Source organism: Aethalodelphis obliquidens, unplaced genomic scaffold (assembly GCF_003676395.1).
Source record: "Aethalodelphis obliquidens isolate GAN/ISIS:26980383/991018 unplaced genomic scaffold, ASM367639v1 scaffold44, whole genome shotgun sequence".
Lineage (NCBI taxonomy): Eukaryota > Metazoa > Chordata > Mammalia > Artiodactyla > Delphinidae > Aethalodelphis > Aethalodelphis obliquidens.
The window spans coordinates 7,166,587-7,183,275 of record NW_020837988.1 but is presented as its reverse complement, the minus strand read 5'-3'; the positions used below and the strand labels follow the sequence as shown (position 1 = coordinate 7,183,275).

Sequence of the window (16,689 nt, the reverse complement as noted above, 5' to 3'; positions counted from 1 at the left end):
ATAAATCTCATGGAACTTCCCTGCTTAAAGCCCTCCAGATGGGATTTCCCTGGCGGTCCAGCACTTCCATTGCAGGGGGCGTGGGTTCGATCCCTGGTCTGGGAACTAAGATCCCACGTGCCACGCAGCGCGGCAGAAGAAAAACGTCCTTCAAAGGCTTCCGCTGTCTCAGGATGGAGTCCAGACTGTCTTGCAGAGGGTGCAGTTCTCCCCACCTCCCCCACGCCCGTGGCTTTGTCTTTATCTGCCCAGCATCCTTTCTCCACTTCTTCCCGGGACAGCATTTTCTTCCTTTGGGGAGCTGTCCCTCCCGCTCCTCGCGGCTCTTGGGGCTCCATCTCAGTAAGCCCCCACTATTCCTCTAAGGAGAAACAAGGGATGCTCGAGTGGTCCAAGTTCCAAAACGCAGCGACTCTTGAGCTGGACGTGCTGGGCCGGAGGGCGGGTGCGGAGGATGCTCCCATGGTGTGTCCGTCCTGGGACCTGGGCCTCAGCTCCTCCTCTGCTCCCCGAGTAATCCATGTCCTTCCAACAGGCCCCTTCCGCACTCAGGCCAGGGTGGGTTCCTGCAGCCCGTGGCGGTGCCCTCGCCCTCACGAGGCTCCTGGACTGGCCCTGGCATTTTCAGCTCATTTCCTGCTAGCCACCCTCAGCTCTTCACTCGTTCTACGGAGAGCAGAACACTCCCTCTCGTGCTGCTGTACCTCCCCGCCCCCAGTCCTCTGCACAGAACAGTCTGCCCAGCCAGCTCCTGGTCACCTCTCCCGTCACACTTAACGTCACCTCCCCAGGCACATTTCTCACAAGCCCTGAGATGTCCCTCATCTTAACACTTCCTGCACTTGTAAGGACCCCATGAGGGCAGGGATCACATTGTCTTGGCCACCTCTGAACCCCAAGCACCTGGCATATAGCTGGTGCTCAGTGAAGACAGGTGAATAAAGATGTAGCCCAAGTTGAATCAAACCCCAGGTTTACAAAGACCTTAACTGCCCCCCACGCCTCAGCAGCACCCCATAGTCCTTCCCTGAAGTCCGGAAGAAGCCATCGGGCCTGAGATACTGTGTACATCTTCCCCTCCTAACAGCAAGGGAAGGCCAGCCAGGGGCAGCTAGGGGCCTCCCACTGCCCCCCACCCGGGGATGCAGTCAGACTCAATTCAGTTAACTTTCACCATTTATTCCCAAAGAGAGAAGGCATATAGCGTTCGGACACGACCAGATACAGTTTGATCTGATTCAAATAGCTTAAAAAACAGATTCTCCTGAGCACCAGCCTGGTCCAGGGGATGGACCCGAGGGGCAAAGGCAAGGAACCAGCTAACGATCATTCCTATTTACGTGTAAAATCTCTGCACAATTAAAAAAGTAAAGTCGTTGGGCCAGTCCAGTGAAGAGGTAATAAGGTGTTTATTAAAAACTTTTTCACCCAGAGGCAGTTAACATTTATAATTTAAAACCCAGCCCACTACAAAAAGCGGCGAGACGGGGATAAAAACTGTGCAACATTGACAAAAGGACCGAGAGGGTCAAGGCCCGAGGAGGGAGAGCCCCAGGGGCCTGGGGTCCCTCCTCTCCCAAGGCCAGGAGCAGCAGCAGGGTGGGCACTGGGGGTGCCCCCAGCCCCTGCACGGCCCAGTGCACGGGCCTCTCCAGGTGGGGCAGTGCCCCCAGGAAGAGCCGTCAGTAGTGTGTGTTCGTCGTGCAGAAGGAGACAGAGCCACAGCGACTCAGGAGCACCCTGGGCGGGACGGGGGCCTCAGTCACCCGCCTGAGCCCAGACATGGAGGTTTTCGGGCAAGTGGGGGTGTGTGTCAGGGCTGGGATAGGCCTAAGGGCCTTGGGGAGCGGGGACGGGGGCTCCTGTCCCTCCTATCCCTCCCCAGGAGCGTGCCCCACCCCACCGTGCAGCAGCACCCAGAGCCCCTACCTCCCCCATTGCTGAGGCTGTACCCCACGGCCACTCGCGGAGAACGCCAATCACCACAGCTCCTGCGTGGGCAAAGACAGGGCCGTCACCGTCCACGGGGGCTGCAGACAAGGACCCTCATTCCCAGAGCTCCCCTGGAACGTCTCCCGGCACCAGAGGCCCAGTCCTGCGAGCCTGAGGGTCACTCACCCTCGGTCTCCCTCCAGCGTGCTCTGGATCTCCTTCAGGACTCCTGCGGGGCAGGGGGGCAGGGGTGGGGAGCAGAGGCGTGGTGAGGCAAGCTGGGGCTGGGCCAGACACCCCCCTTTCTGCCCCTTCTACTGATGGGGTGAACGGGACTGGCCTCCTTCAGGAAAACGGCCCTCGTTCCCAGCCTGGCCTTCCAAGCACGCTCCCACCCTCCGCCCCGCACATCCCCCCTGCCAGCCAGCCCACCAGCACCTGCCCTGACTCACTCTCGTCATTGAGCAGAGCGTGCTCCATCACGGGGCCCGACCTCCTCTCTGGAAGGCAGAGGCCAGGCCAGGTGAGCCTTGGGCCCTCCTCTGCCCCAGCTCCCTGCTTCTGGGGGTGGGGTTGCTGAAGCCTGAGCCCAGGACTGGAAGGGAAGCTGTTTCGACTCCCAGCCCGAACACCACCTGCTCACCTGGGATCCCCTTCCCTCCCCAGGTGTGCTCACAACGCCTCGGCCCCCACACGCCCCTGGCCCCTGAGAGGCCTGTCTTACCCTCTCCATCACTCTGGCTCCCTGAATTCCTGTGGAGAAGAGACAGTAAGGATGGGGGGCCACTAGGCTCCCCGTTCCGGAAAGCCCTGGTCCCGTGAAGAATGAGGTCGACTGACCAACTTGCGTGGGAGGGTGGGGCATACAAAGCGGGGCAAGGAGGCAGAGCTGGGAGGGTGGGCTGAGTTCACGGGGGAAGGGGACTCTGACCAGCCCCCAGGGGGCACCCCAGGGAAGGTGGGGTGAGGAGGGGCTGGAGCAAAGGCCACCTGGCCTCTTACCCACCTGGCTCGGCCTGAGGCCTTTTCAGGGCCCGATCTGTCGCGGAGACGGCTGTGGTTCTTCGTTTCTGCTGAATCCACCAGGCACCGGGGCTCAACCAGCCACTTGGTGGAGAGAGAGAAGCGCTCAAACTCGGAGGGTGAGATCAGGTAGAAACCTGGGGGGTGGAGAAGCCTGGCAGGTGAGGCCAGCCTGAGTCTCCCGGACCTTGCGGCTGCCAACAGAGCTGCCCCCCCAGGGGGGATTAGGGGCCAGAGGCTCCCAAAGTTCTCTGCCTGAGGAGCCTGGCCTTGACCGGAATACCCCCAACTGCCCTTCCCAGCAGCCCTCGCAGCAGAGCAGGAGCCCCAAACGCAGCCCTGCGGGCAGAGGTCCCGACGTGCCCACCACCTGCACACCTTGGCCATATTTGGTGAAGACGCAGGAGGCGATGCCGCTGACGTCCTCCCGGCGGATGCAGTTGTACCGCACCTGGGGCTTGAGCAGGGGCAGCGAGACCACCTGGATGTCGCCCAGGTTGGTGAGGACAGCCAGGTGGTGCTCCCCGTAGTCCTCGGCTCGACAGCTGCCGAAGCGGGCCGCGCTGACCCGCCGCACCCGCGAGCCCTCCAGGGCGGTCAGCTTCAGCTTCAGCCTGGCGCTGACCTTGGGCAGCGTGAACACCTAGGGCACAGGGCAGCCGGTCACGCCTGAAGCCAGACCAGTTTGCAGAGCTTCGTCCAGTCAAACGAGGACTTCCCGCTTCCCTGCCCGAGGCTGCCGCTGGGCCTGGCCCTCAGATGTGTGGTCGCTGCACTCAGACTGCGAGGACGCCAGTCCCTGTCTGTGTTTTCTGTCCCTTCCCCAGACATAGGTCCTGCTTCAGTGTCCCCACCACTGACCCTGGGGTCCGGGGCTCCATCAAGACCCTGCTTCTTTCCTGTGCCTCTGCAGCCCTCACACAGCAACTACAAACACAACGTTAAGTGAGTCCCAGCCATTATCGTTTGTGCCAGGGATTCCCGGGGGACCCCAGCTCCTCCCATAAGGCACCTTGAACTGCTCCTCCGACACGACAAGCAGCTGGTGGCTTCCCTGCATGTCGGGGCTCTTTGACAGGTCGTGGGCCACCTCCAGGGGCTCGGGAAGGGGCACGCTGTGTCCGTCCAGCACCAGGATCCCCACCACGGGCGCTCGGTGCATCAGCTGGATCTCCTTGGCTGCGGGGACGGAAGGAGGCGATGGGGCTGATGGTCGGGCGGAGCACGAGGCCGGACACACCCTCCCGCTCCCAGCCGAGGCAGACAAGCGCTCTCCCCCCGGCCAGCACTCACCCTGCTCCGCCCGCACCGGCTCATCCATTCTCCGCTCAGCGGGGGGCACGCGCAGGGCAAAGGCGTAGACAGTACCTCCGTTGGTGCCAGCCCACAGCGAGGGGCAGTGGCGGGAGCCTGCCAGGAGGCAAAGGTTTACATCTAACCCCTGGCTCTGGGGGTCAGGGGGAGCCAGGAGACCTGGCTCACTACCTGTGTGACTCCAAGGTCAAGTCAGCAAACTTTCATAAACCTCAATTTCTTCCTCTGTAAAATGGAGCTGCTGTGGGCCCTGCCTACCTCCTGGGTGTAGACGAAAAAGGCTGGGAAGGCTCTCTGACGACCCAGAGCCCCAAGCAGATGAGCCCAAACCCGGGACAGCTCGGCCCTCGAGATACAGCAGCAGACAGCCCTCAGCCCACCCTTGCCCTGTCAGGAGAAGAGAAACAGCCAGGGAGCTTCTAGAGGGCCTACTGGGTACCAGCAGGCACGTGGCACGTCCCAACGCTCGCAGCCACTCTAGGAGGAAGCTATCCCTCCATTTTACAGGGGGAGAAGCGAGACCCAGAAAGGCTAAGTGACACGTCCAAGGTCACACTTCTAGAGAGTGGTGGAGCCTGGATACGAAGCCGGGGCGATCAGACTCGGAGACCCAGGCACGGGAGGGAAAGGGGCGGGCGAGGGCTCCAGTCTCCCCTTGCTCACAGGGGGAACCCCTCTTAGGGGTGCACCAGCCAGCAGCCTCCGACACGCCCTCACGCCAGAGGGCCCCCCACCTCAAGCTGGCCACTCACTGTCCCGCAGGTAGGTGTCAGCGAAGTAGAGGGTCCGGACAAAGCCCGTGAAGGAGTCCTCCACCGAGCGGGCCTCGATCTTGCGCTGCACGGGCGCCAGCTCCATGTTCTGGAGGCCAGTCCTCTCTGCCCTGCTGCTCCCCTCCTGCACCTGCGGTCGAGTGGGCCAGGCCTGAGGGTGGGCTCTCGCCTTCCTTCCCGGGGGCATCAGAGTGCTCAACAGCGGGCCTTCCGGGAAGAGTGGCCACAGCCCCTGCCACCGCCCGCCTGGTAATACTGACTGAGGACGTGGCCCTGAGGCATTACAATGACTGCCTTTCACACTTAGGGAAGCCGAGGCACAGAGAAGCAGTGCGGCGGATCCGAGGTCACAGGGTTGGTGGGGGTCGGGGGTGGCCCAGAGCCCGTGTCTATGGCCAAAGCAGGCGGGGCAGGGACGGGTGGTGGGGACCTGCCGCTGGCTGCTCCGGGCTCTGCCCGGGCTTGTGTCCGGCCCCGGCCTCACCTCTCCCGGAGGGCCAGCAGGCCGCCGCTTCCTGCTGGACACCCGGCTGCGACGTATCCGGCGGAAGGACTGGCGCAGGGACTTCTTTAGGGACTTCACACGGGACAGCGGGCCCTCCAAGGCTAGCTGGTCATTGGGGTGCAGCGTGCACCTGGGGGGACGATGGGCCATCAGCGTGGCCAGGGCCTGAGGGACCTTGCCAATCCAGGCACCAATCCCAGACCCGGCCACCCCGGGAGGTCTGCTCACTTGACAAAGACCTGCCGCCGCTGCTGGTGGTCAAAGAGGCCAAAGCCGTGGCTGGTGCCGAAGGCCACGAGCCGCCACTCGGAGTGCAGGGCCAAGGAGGTGACCACAGCCGGGGGCTGGCACTGCACCAACACAAAGGGCTGGAAGCCGGGCTCGAAGTGCACGGGCCCCGGGCGGGCACACAGGCGCTCGTGCCCCTTCCAGCGGTAGCCCTCCTGGTCCTGCAGCAAGTCGGCCTCCACCTGCTCCACCGCGTGCTCCGCCGCCTCGTCATTCAGCTCCAGCACCAGCACCTGGGCGGGGCGGCAGATGGGCTGAACCACCCCCCGGCACCAAGGGACGGACGGCAGGACCTCAGGGACCCTAACGGCAGGGGCGGCAAAGGACCCAAGCTCCACGCCAAGGCCAAGGGTCAGAAGTGCCCAACCTCTGGCTCTTAATCCCAATTTCTGGAGGAGAAAGGCCTCCCTCTAATGGGATCAGGGAACTTCTATTCACTGGGAGGAATCAGAGCCACAGGGGCAGGGGATGCACCAGGGGGCACTCAGGAAGCTGGTTCCTGGCCCTGCTGCCCCCCAAGACTGAGAAGCAAGCTCGTGGGCCTGGACGCTGCCCAAAGTCACCTGATCAGCCCTCCCCACGGCTCCGCACGCCCAGCCCGGCCCGCTACCTGCCCTGCTGTGCCGGCCACAGCCAGGTAGCCACTGTATCTGCAGAGGAAAATCTTCTGGATGCCCAGCCGGGGATCGTCGCTGTAGGGGTCGAAAGAGCCCACCTGACAAGGAAGAAGAGCTCCGTGAGGGGCCCTAAGTGCTGGACCTGGCCCATCCCCGCCCTCCCTGGTTCCCAGGCTCCGGGCCTCACCTTGCGGAGGGGGGGCCACTCGTCCTCACCCTGGGCACTGAGGCTCTCGCTGGGGTCTGTGTCGGTGAGGAACACCCGTACCGTGCTGAGCTTGTAGAGCAGCCGCAAGCAGACGCCCGAGGCATCCCAGAACCTCACTGTGCCGTCCTCGTGCCTGTGGGCAGAGCCCGCCTGCCGCCCGTGAGAAGGATGCTGGGCCAGAGGAGCCCGGGACTGGCACGCACACCCCCCGAGCTCTGCTCCCACCCCACACGTCCCACTAGGCAGGAGAGTACGATCAACGTCACCTACCCCGTGAGCAGCAGGTCCCTCTGGGGTGGGGCCGGGGCCAGGCTGGTGCCACCGTCGATGGGCCACTCCTGGAGGAGATGACGGAGAAGTTCATGGGCGAGCCTGGCTCTGGGCTGGGGCGGGGCTGGGGCCGGGGCCAGACCTACCATGGTGGAGAAGTGTGTGTTCTGCCGGCTGCCGGCAGCGATGATGCGCTCCCACAGCTTCAGGGGGATGTTGGAGACATGGTGGGAGCAGGTGATGGCGGAGCAGTGCAGGGAGGCCAGGTAGGGAGGCTGGACCGGCGGCCAACCAGCCGTCTGCAGGTCAATCACGACCAGCTCCTCCTCAGCCAGCACTACCAGGGCATAGGGGTCATCAAGGGCTGTGGGGACAGGCCAAGGGTCAGGGGCTGCAGGAGCCACTGGGAAGCAGTCTGTCCAGCCTGGCCCTGTAGAATCTGAGGCTCTAGGGTTGGAGCCAGGGAACCCACATTTTTAAAAGCAAGCTTCAGATCCAACAACGCATAAAAAGAATTATATGCCATGACTAAGTGGGATTTATCCCAGGTATGCAAGGCTGCGTCAACTTTCGAAAAACAATTAATGAAACCCATTGCATCAAGAGGCTAAAAAAGAGAAATCGGGAACTCCCTGGCAGTCCAGTGATTAGGACTCTATGCTCTCACTGCCAAGGGTCCGGGTTCAATTCCTGGTCGGGGAACTAAGATCCCACAAGCCGTGTGGTGTGGTCAAAAAAAAAAAAAAGAAAAATCACATGATCATAGCGATAGATGCAGAAAAACTATTTGACAAAACCCAACATCCATTTATGATTAAAAAAAAAACTCTCAGTAAACTAGGAATAGAGGGGAACTGCCTCAACTCGATAAAGAATATCTACAAAAAACCTACGGCAGACTTCCCTGGTGGCGCAGTGGTTGGGAGTCCGCCTGCCGTTGCAGGGGACATGGGTTCGTGCCCCGGTCTGGGAAGATCCCACATGCCGCGGAGCGACTGGGCCCGTGAGCCATGGCCGCTGAGCCTGCGCGTCCGGAGCCTGTGCTCCGCAACGGAAGAGGCCATAACAGTGAGAGGCCCGCGTACCGCTAAAAAAAAAAAAACAAAAAAACCCAAAAAACCTACGGCTAATGTAATACTTAATGGTGAGAAACGTGAAGCTTTCCCACTGAGATCAGGAACAAGGCAAGGTTGCCTCCTCTCACCACTCATTTTCAAGTACTAGCTAATGCAACAAGACAAGAAAAGGAAATAGAAGGCATACAGATTGGGAAGAAAGAAGTAAAACCGTCTTTGTTCACAGATGACATGATCATCAATGTAGAAAACCTAAAAGAATCGACCAAAAACTGGCCCTGGCTCCCACCACGCTGTCAGGTATGAGGAGGGAAGAAGAGGCTGAGAAAGGAGGAAAAGCAGGTTCAGAGTCTCCCTCCAAAGGGCCACTGGTGAGGCTGGGAGAACACAGCCCAGGGTGTCCTGAGCAGGCCTGCCTCCCTCACCTGGAGGCCTTGGGCCTGTCAGGTCAGAGTCATCTAGGGAGGAGGCCCACCCTCCTGGAGATCTCCCACCAGGCCTCCTCTCTAGGTTTTGACACCAGCCCTTTCTGGTCTTGCCTGTCACCCAATTTAGAAAGCTGACTCAGGGCTTTGTTGGCCTGGCTGAGTTCCAGGAGACCAGCTCAGCTGGCCCACACTGCTACCTGCCCCACCCCACAAGGAGGGCTTCACCATGTCCAGGCCAGGAGCCCTTTGCCTCAGCCAGGTGGGTGTTAAGCCCAACAGTGCAGACCTGCCCACCTTTGGGCCAAGTCCCAGCTGAGCTGGGGAAGGGCAAAGAGAGCTTGGGGTGGATGGGAGGTGTGGGCAGCAAGGACAAACCATAGGCCAGCAGGGAAGAGAGGGAGCAGCCTCGGGGACACAAAGAAGAGGTGCAGTGGGACTTAGGGACTCAGGGGCGGCAGCTCTGGGAACGCCTGCAGGCCCTTCCTCTTTGTTTATGGATGGGGGTGGGCCGGATCCCCACACCTCCTGGTGGCCTGCCCTTCACACTCACTCCCGCTCGCCTACCAGCCTCAGGGTTCGCCTCAATGAGGACAGTGAAGTCGATGACGCGGGAGGTGAAGTCAAAGGCTGTCTGCTGGCCGTTGTGGATGACTGAGATGCAGTGGCGGTCCCCATAGCTGGCCCGTGGCATGCCGCCCTGGAAGATGGTGAAGGGCAACCTGGCAGGCACAGAAGAGCAGGGGGTGGGCTGCTGACGCCACCCCAGAAGCCAAGGGCTGAGCCAGCCATGGGGTGGCCCTGTGACTGGCCTCTGCAGCAGGGCCTGTAAGTGCTCACTCAAGGTTCCCAGGAGGGGCTGGAGCGGACCCCCGTCTCTTCCCAACTCAACAGCCCCGGAGAACTTGGGGGCCAGCAGCGGAGCACGCAGGCTGCAGGCTCTGAGTCTCTGCCACCACCCCCGTTTCAACCAGAGTGCCCTCTGTCCCCCTTTTCTGCTTATACATCAGGTCTCCCTGTATGATTCTGTTTGAAGAAATAGGTCTGCTCCTAAGACAGAGTTTGGAACCTGTTGACCTGAATCATCTCTCCAGGAGGGTGGAAGGGAAAGAATGGGAATGAGTTTTCAGGAATTAGTCGGAGAGAGGTATGAACGGCACCCCCCTCCCCTCCCTGGAGACCCGGATATGAGACCTAAAGGCAGTCACTAGGCACCATCTCCCCCAGGCAGAGGTTTGAGCAGCCTTTCCAGCTCCCCAGGAAAGCTCTAGAAAGGGAACAGGACAGAGCACTGATACCTACCCCTGCTTGGTGGTCAGCCAGAAGATTTTGGTAATAGCTTTGCAAGGAAAAGGGCCTAAAAGAAAAGGAAATACCTTGAACGGCCCTCCCGCTCTCAGAGGCCCACGGGTCTGCAGCACAGATCCCGCAAACCTGCGGAGCAGATCTAGGCTCGGGAGTCTTGCTGTGAGCAGTTCCCAGAGAAAGTCACAGTGCGTCTCAGAAAACCCGCTGTGTGGCTTCGGACACAGCCTTCACCATCTCTGGGCCCCAGGTTTTGCTTCTATGAGTTGGACACCTACATCTGAAAGCAGGAGAGACCGACTGGGGCCAGAGAAGACACCGCCTTGCTCACTGGAAGGCGGTCCCAGGTGGCGGGCAGAGCACTGACCGTAAGGCACACAGCTGCGCAGGGGCTCCGGTTGCAGGGTGTCACTGGACACGGGCCACTGGCAGTAGCTGCCGTCAGAATGGCAGCTGACAATCAGATGGCCGTCCCGCTGCCAGCAGACGTTCTCCAGTTGCTTCACGGTGGGAAAGGAGAGAGAGTGCGCGAAGGCTGGGATCAGGGGTGCGGTTCCATCGCCTGCACCCCCATGTCTCAGATGGGGGCTAGATGTGTTATGTGGGGCCTGGGAGAACCATGTGGCACCCCTACCTGGCTGCTGAGGAAATGACAGAGCACACAGCTGCCCTGTAGGTCCCAGATGACGACAAGGCCCCGGCTGTAGCCAATGAGGATCTGGTTGGGGTCCCGAGGATGTTCCTGCAGAGCCTCCACCATCTCAAATGCCCGCCTGTGGCGGACCTCCTCTGGCAACCTGGGCGAGGGGAGCACCGTGAGCCCACGTCACCGTCCACCGATGGGGCACGGCTGAGAGCATGGCACAGCCATGCCCGGCATCCCCGAAGCAGCGGGCACGGAATGTGCCAGCACGGAAAGGCTGCCAGGACACGTCATCAAGGGGAGAGAGAAGCAACAAATAGAACAGGGCAGTGATAGAGAAAACCCCCTAAGGATGCAAACGCAGGTGGCACGACTATAAGGAAAAGCAAGGAAGTGGTTTCCAGAAAAGTCGATGTGGTGGTCACCTCTGGGGGAGGGAGGGAGCTGTGACAGAGAAGGGCAGGTGGGGGACCCTGGGGGCCTGGCAAAATTTTATGTTTGCCCAGAGTTGGCTGCAGAGACGCTCACTTAACAAGAATCCATTAAACTGTACATTCAAACCTAGTGCATTTCGGCAAGGTGTTGGTGTTCCATAAAAAAAAAAAAAAAAGTTTTTAAGACCTACAAAACAAAACTCTCTATATCAGTTGGCCTGGCCTTGAGCCTTGACCCCCTCCTCCTTTTCTGGGCCTGGAATGCTGGTGTGAAGTTTGGAGGCGCTACACCAACAGAAGACCGTGAGGTGGCGGGCACAGGACCAAACGCCAATACCGAGCAGGGCGAGTAGGAAATGGAAACAGCCTGGATCCCAAGGGCATGTCTACGCTCAAACCCAAACCAAACCCTCTACACTTAGAACAAGATTTAGACCAACAGGAGGGGTTCCCAGGGCACCCAGGCTGGGAAAGCCCAGCAGGGGCTCCTCCTCGACTAGACTCCCACCGGCGCGGGTACGGTGGGCACTGGTACCGCCACACACTGAGGAGCAGGTCCTTCCACCGTCCTGCCCACAGGCCAGGCGCCCCGGCTGAGCACCAGCTGGGCCTGCCACCCTGTAAACAGTCCTGCTCTGGCCATGGTCATGCTGCCCTGACTCTACCATGCCCAGTGCTCAGAAGGACCCGGCCCCAAGCAGGAATCCTCCCAACCCAGCAATGCCCAGCCCTGCTTGACCATCACCTGGGGCCTGACGACTATGAGTGTTACAAGCCTGGCCCAGAGCCCTTAGGAAGGTCGGGCATGAAGCAGCTCCACAGCCCAGCACACTGGCCTCCTCCCTGCCCTTTTTTTTTTTTGGCGGTACGCGGGCCTCTCACTGTTGCGGCCTCTCCCGTTGCGGAGCACAGACTCCAGATGCGCAGGCTCAGCAGCCATGGCTCACGGGCCCAGCCGCTCCGCGGCATGTGGGATCTTCCCGGACCGGGGCATGAACCCGTGTCCCCCGCATCGGCAGGCGGACTCTCAACCACTGCACCACCAGGGAAGCCCTCTCCCTGCCCTTCTTCACTGCAGAACACTCCACGGCCATCAACCTGGCTCCCGTGGGCTCCTGCTGGACTCCTCCATCCCCTCCTGTTTTGGGCCCTGGCCCCCCTCCACACCCAGACCTGATCTGACTCCCTCTCTCCCACGGACACCACCATTAACGAGCAAAGATTCTGAAACGATCTCAAGAAACCTACAGGTTGTGGCCGCCAGGGATTCGGGGCCATGGAGCCTGCAGGCAAACGAACATGTGGCAGAGACTCCAAAGCACAGGCATCAGCAGAAGCTGCCCGGCTGATGCAGGGAGGTCTGGGCCCCGTCTGCCCCACTGTGGAGCCCCGGGGCTTTGAAAGAGGTGGTATCTGTGCCAAGAACGCTGGACTGAGAGTTGGCATCATTGCACAATCATTTTGAGCCTTGTTTTCCTTTTAAATGAGGTGACAAGTTACTCCCAAGACCCCTTTTAGTGCTGGGATGCTAACTCTTTTTTGGGGGGGTGAGATTCTCAATTTGGGGGACAGGTGGAGAGCTGAGAGTCTGTCCTCCTATCCCTACAGACTTCCCAGGAGAGAAATCATAAGCTCCTGAGGCATAACCGGGATGGAAAGGAGAAGGCCACTCGAGGGGACAGGTTCCTCAGGGCACGAGGGTCTCCGGGCCTGGGGCTCACCGCTGCAGCACAGCATCTGAGCTGATCGTCTGGTCCTCCAGCGCGCGGAAAGCCGGCAGCTGCACCACGAACACACTGCCGCTCTCGGTGCCCAGGTAGAGCAGCTGGCAGGAGGAATGCGGCAGGACCACGGTGATCTGCGTGGCACTGGGGGCGGCCCTGCAGAGGGAATGATGGCCCGTGAGCTGGCCCTGCCCAGGCAGGGGGGACCCACAGATAGGATCCCCCACTCCCTCAGCAGCCCCAGGGAAGGCCATGCCTGCGGTGGGGAAGCAGGCCGGTGAGGTCCTTTGATGGGGTCCAGCTACTCAGGCCCGGACAAACATACTGTTTTTTTTTCTGCCAAGACAGGAGACAGATGGCAGAGAGCTGGGGCTAAGAAGCAGAAAAAAATCCCTTGGCGCCTCCCACGTAGGCTCTGTGTGGGGATGGGGGGAGGCGGGCCGCAGCCCTGCCAGCTCCTCCCAGGGCACCCTGGAGTTGGTGCACGGGTCAGGCTGGCTAGGAGAGCAAGAAGACTGAGTTCTTACCCTGGGGGGCCACGCAGCGTGAAACTCTCATCTTCCTGCAGCTCCGACACCCCGCTTTTGACCTTCAGGCTCCACAGGTGCAGGCTGTTGTCGTCCAGCAGGGTGACCAGCTGGCACTAGGCAGGAAACGGGGCAGAAGCGTGCTGTCTCGTTAACCAGGGAGGGACAGCATTCACCGTGACCTTTACACACTGGGGCGGCCCAGCCTGTGCGGGTCATTTCCAAGAGCCCCAGAACCAAGAGACCCCCGGCTCCTATTAGGGTGGCCGTGAACGGCAGCTGGGGAAAGACAGGTTTGTCCCGGGTCCTCCCATCAGCACCAAACCCAGGGCCACCAAACGCCTGCCTTTCCATACGTCCTTTCTGGAAGATGGGAAAGTAAGAAGGGCATGGGGGCAGGGGGGCCTCACCTGGCCAGGCAGGAAGTGGATCTGCACTACCGCATTGTTCTCACGGTGCAACCCCATGAACTCCACCCCTGGGGCACCGTAGCTGGGAGTAGCAGGCTCAGGAAAAGCTCCACAAGGCAGGACCCCACCCCTCGGCCTGCCCGCTGGGCCCACGTGGCAAGGAGTGTAAATACCCAGCAGCAGAGAAGGGCTGCTGGGGGCGGGGGTGGGGGGGATGTTTAGGGTGGGGGGGGGACAGGGGGGGGGGGGGGGGCCTGCCCTGAAGGCACCGGGCCAGTAACCTGACCCCTGAGGGTAAAGCCAGCCAACCAGGGAGAGCTGTCGCAGCCAGGAGGGGTGAAGCATTATCCTGGCAACTGTTAGGCTGTTCACTGTACCCCTGTGCCCCACTCCACCGAAACCCATAACCCGAACTGCAACAGACTGTCAGCTACCACGTGGTGGCACCTGTGAGAAGACGCACAGGGCACCCGTGGGCCCACCTACGGCAGCCATGGCCGTGAGCCTTGGCGCTGAGAATCGTAACCGGGATATGGCCGTGGCCTGGCAATGATTAACCACCTAAGGAAGGGCTGAGCCGATGGAAGCTGGGCCTCTGCCCTCCTGTGTACACACCCCCTGCAGCCTCGTGCTGCTGACTTGCACCCCCAGGCTCCCTGCACCTGCCCTGCAGCAGTGGAGGGAGTTACAGCTTTACTGGAGGAGGTGGCGGCTGGGCTCTCCAAGGGTGGTCCCCCACCTCCCAATTCCCCTAGGTCCCACCTGGCTCACCCTGGGGGCTCAGGTCAGATTCAGGGGTGGGACTCCCAGACTCGTAGCTCAGCCTAGGCCAGAGGACCCAAGCAGTGATTCCCCATCCTGGGACCTGTGGGCTTGCCTCTGAAATGGACCCACTGGACCACGTCCAGCCGCAGGCCAGGGGAAGACTGTCCCCACCAACTAGGAGTCCACTCTCCTCTCCTGTGTGTGTGTGTGTGTGTGTGTGTGTGTGTGTGTGTATGTATGTGTACGCGGGGGGTGTGCAGGGTCGGGGGTAGAATCTGGAAGAGCATCTGGCTTAGCACAGCTCCTCTAACCCAAGGCCACCCCGTCTCTGGTTTGGACTGAGCCCTGAGCCCAGTCTACTGATCCTTTGCGGGTGGGGCCCATCCCCGGCCTCCACTTACTGCATTCGGGGCTGACTCCTAAGAGGGTATTTGGAACGTCCCGGGAACAAGAGGGGTCGTCTGCAACTTGCTTTTCTATGGAGAATTAGGGGAGTCCTTCCTGAATCTCACCAATGCCAAGGCCCCTGGCCCTTCCAGGGCATCCCTGGGTGGGAGCTGGGAGAACGGAAAGGATACAGCTTGATGGCTCCGGAGCGGGTGCCGATGGCCAGGATGCGCAGAGAGGGGCTGTAGCCGAGGGCGCTGGGCTGGTGCGGGAAGCCATGCTCCACCGTCTGCAACGAGAACCAGGCAGGCATGGGCCTGTAGACGTGTCCCCTCTGCCCCTCCATGGCCGGGGGCAGGGGGTCAGTGACGGAGGGAGGAGCCGCAGCAGAGAGCCACCCCCAGCAGGAAGAAGGAATTCAGTCTCGTTCAGGTCCCCACCTGGACCCACCCGGGCCCCACCCTCAGTCCATTTCTGACCCGGTCCTTGGCCGTGTGATGCTCCCTGGGAGCGCATTCTCCCGGGACACCGTGCTGGCCCCTTGCTCTCCAGGAACTCTGACCTGGTTCCTCCACCACCCGTACTGTGGGCCACCCACCCAGCCCTCCTGCAGGGGTGCGGGGGAAGCTCTGGGGGGCTGGCACAGGGGAGGCGCCAGGTGGCTCAGGAAGCCCAGCTGCACTGCAGCTCCAGGAGGGGCCCTGGGGTCTGACAGAACCCACAGCTGCCCTTCCCGACTCTGAGCCCCGCGAGGCTCCTCCAGCACTGAACATCTGCTCTGTCTCAAGTGCCTCATTGCCACTATGAGTTCTCTTCCACCATCTTCCCAGGGAGGAAGCTTCTGGAGTGTTGTTGCAGACACATGCCTTGGCTCAGTTCTTCTTATAGAAATAATACACATTGTAGAAAACTTGGAACATATAAAGGAGTTTGAAAAAGAAGACAAAATCACCCACACTCCCCAAACTGGAGTAACCCTTCCTAACAAGGGTGTGTATCCGACTGTAAGCGTGTATGGGCCTATACTTAAAAACAGACACCTCAGAGAAAGACAAATACTGCATGATATCACTTATATGTGGAATCTAAAAAATACAACAAACTAGTGAATATAACAAAAAAGAAGCAGACCCACAGATATAGCGAACACACTAGTGATTACCAGTGGGGAAGGGTGTTAAATTTTTTTTTAGATTTTGGGACTTCCCTGGTGGTCCAGTGGTTAAGACTCGGGGCTTCCACTGCAGGGGGTGAAGGTTCAATCCCTGAACTAAGATCCTGCATGTAGCGCGGTATGGCCAAAAAAAAAGAAATTTTATATACATATATATATATATATATATATATATATATATATATAGTTTTTAATGTTTTAAATAAAATAAAATAAAAACATATAGGAAAGGACAAAAAAAACCCCAGAGACCTATCTGGGACCATGCCACAAGAATATACATACAGACACAGAGCTCTGTGGTCTGTCTTTCCACCTATAGCCAGCCCAGGCTGTTAAAAGCAGTAAAACGACTTTTATTTTTCATTTTCGTCGCACGGTATTGGTATGGCTTGCAGGATCTCAGTTCGCCAACCAGGGATTGAACCCGGGCCACGGGCAGTGCCGAGTTCTAACCACTAGATCACCAGGGAACTCCCTAAAACGACTTTTAAACGGCTGAAGAATATTCCTCAGGGGGAGGTGCCCTAACTCACCAGGCCTCTGTTATTGAACATTTACTTTGTTTTCAGAGGTTTTGTAATTGCCAGTTGCATCGATGACTATTCTTGGGCTCCTATCTCTGCCTGCAACTCAGTATTTCCTTAGGCAGGTGTCCCAGGGGTGGAATTACAGATGAAAGAGGTATGGATGTAAGCACTAGAGATTGAGATTGACAAACCATCTTCGGGCAGGTTTTCGGTTGTTTCTCAGTCAGCTAACCCCACCCCATCCAACCCGCCAGGGGATATTGAACCTGTAGAGCTATAGATTCGAGCAGGATGCCAGCCAGCGATTTCAAAGTTTTCTGTTTTTTTTTTTTTTTGCGGTATGTGGGCCTCTCACTGTT

The 16,689-nt window shown here is 59.7% G+C and overlaps 1 protein-coding gene across 14 annotated transcripts in view; it reads right to left on the bottom strand.

Annotated features, from left to right (window-relative positions):
• Positions 1-1,390: 1,390 nt before the first annotated feature.
• LLGL2 (LLGL scribble cell polarity complex component 2) overlaps positions 1,391-16,689 on the bottom strand; it is a 33,896-nt gene continuing 18,597 nt past the window's right edge. For 5 of the 14 annotated variants that reach the window (XR_003427543.1, XR_003427544.1, XR_003427546.1 and 2 more), the window contains 21 exons: positions 14,818-14,915; positions 13,475-13,556; positions 13,065-13,180; positions 12,535-12,693; positions 10,371-10,533; positions 10,104-10,236; positions 9,734-9,788; positions 8,999-9,153; positions 6,931-7,294; positions 6,640-6,793; positions 6,446-6,550; positions 5,776-6,068; positions 5,527-5,677; positions 5,022-5,172; positions 4,249-4,365; positions 3,968-4,134; positions 3,334-3,598; positions 2,939-3,092; positions 2,385-2,685; positions 2,119-2,161; positions 1,930-1,991 (listed from right to left, as the gene is read on the bottom strand). Coding sequence is in view for 7 of the 14 variants with exons in the window: in XM_027080659.1 (XP_026936460.1) it covers positions 2,412-2,685; positions 2,939-3,092; positions 3,334-3,598; positions 3,968-4,134; positions 4,249-4,365; positions 5,022-5,172; positions 5,527-5,677; positions 5,776-6,068; positions 6,446-6,550; positions 6,640-6,793; positions 6,931-7,294; positions 8,999-9,153; positions 9,734-9,788; positions 10,104-10,236; positions 10,371-10,533; positions 12,535-12,693; positions 13,065-13,180; positions 13,475-13,556; positions 14,818-14,915 (3,156 nt within the window). In the remaining 7 variants the exon portion in view is untranslated. Of the gene's footprint in view, positions 1,741-1,929; positions 1,992-2,118; positions 2,162-2,366; positions 2,686-2,938; positions 3,093-3,333; positions 3,599-3,967; positions 4,135-4,248; positions 4,366-5,021; positions 5,173-5,526; positions 5,678-5,775; positions 6,069-6,445; positions 6,551-6,639; positions 6,811-6,930; positions 7,295-8,984; positions 9,154-9,733; positions 9,789-10,103; positions 10,237-10,370; positions 10,534-12,534; positions 12,694-13,064; positions 13,181-13,474; positions 13,557-14,817; positions 14,916-16,689 lie in introns of those variants that run through there. The other 9 variants (XM_027080662.1, XM_027080660.1, XM_027080661.1 and 6 more) reach the window with 9 other exon arrangements.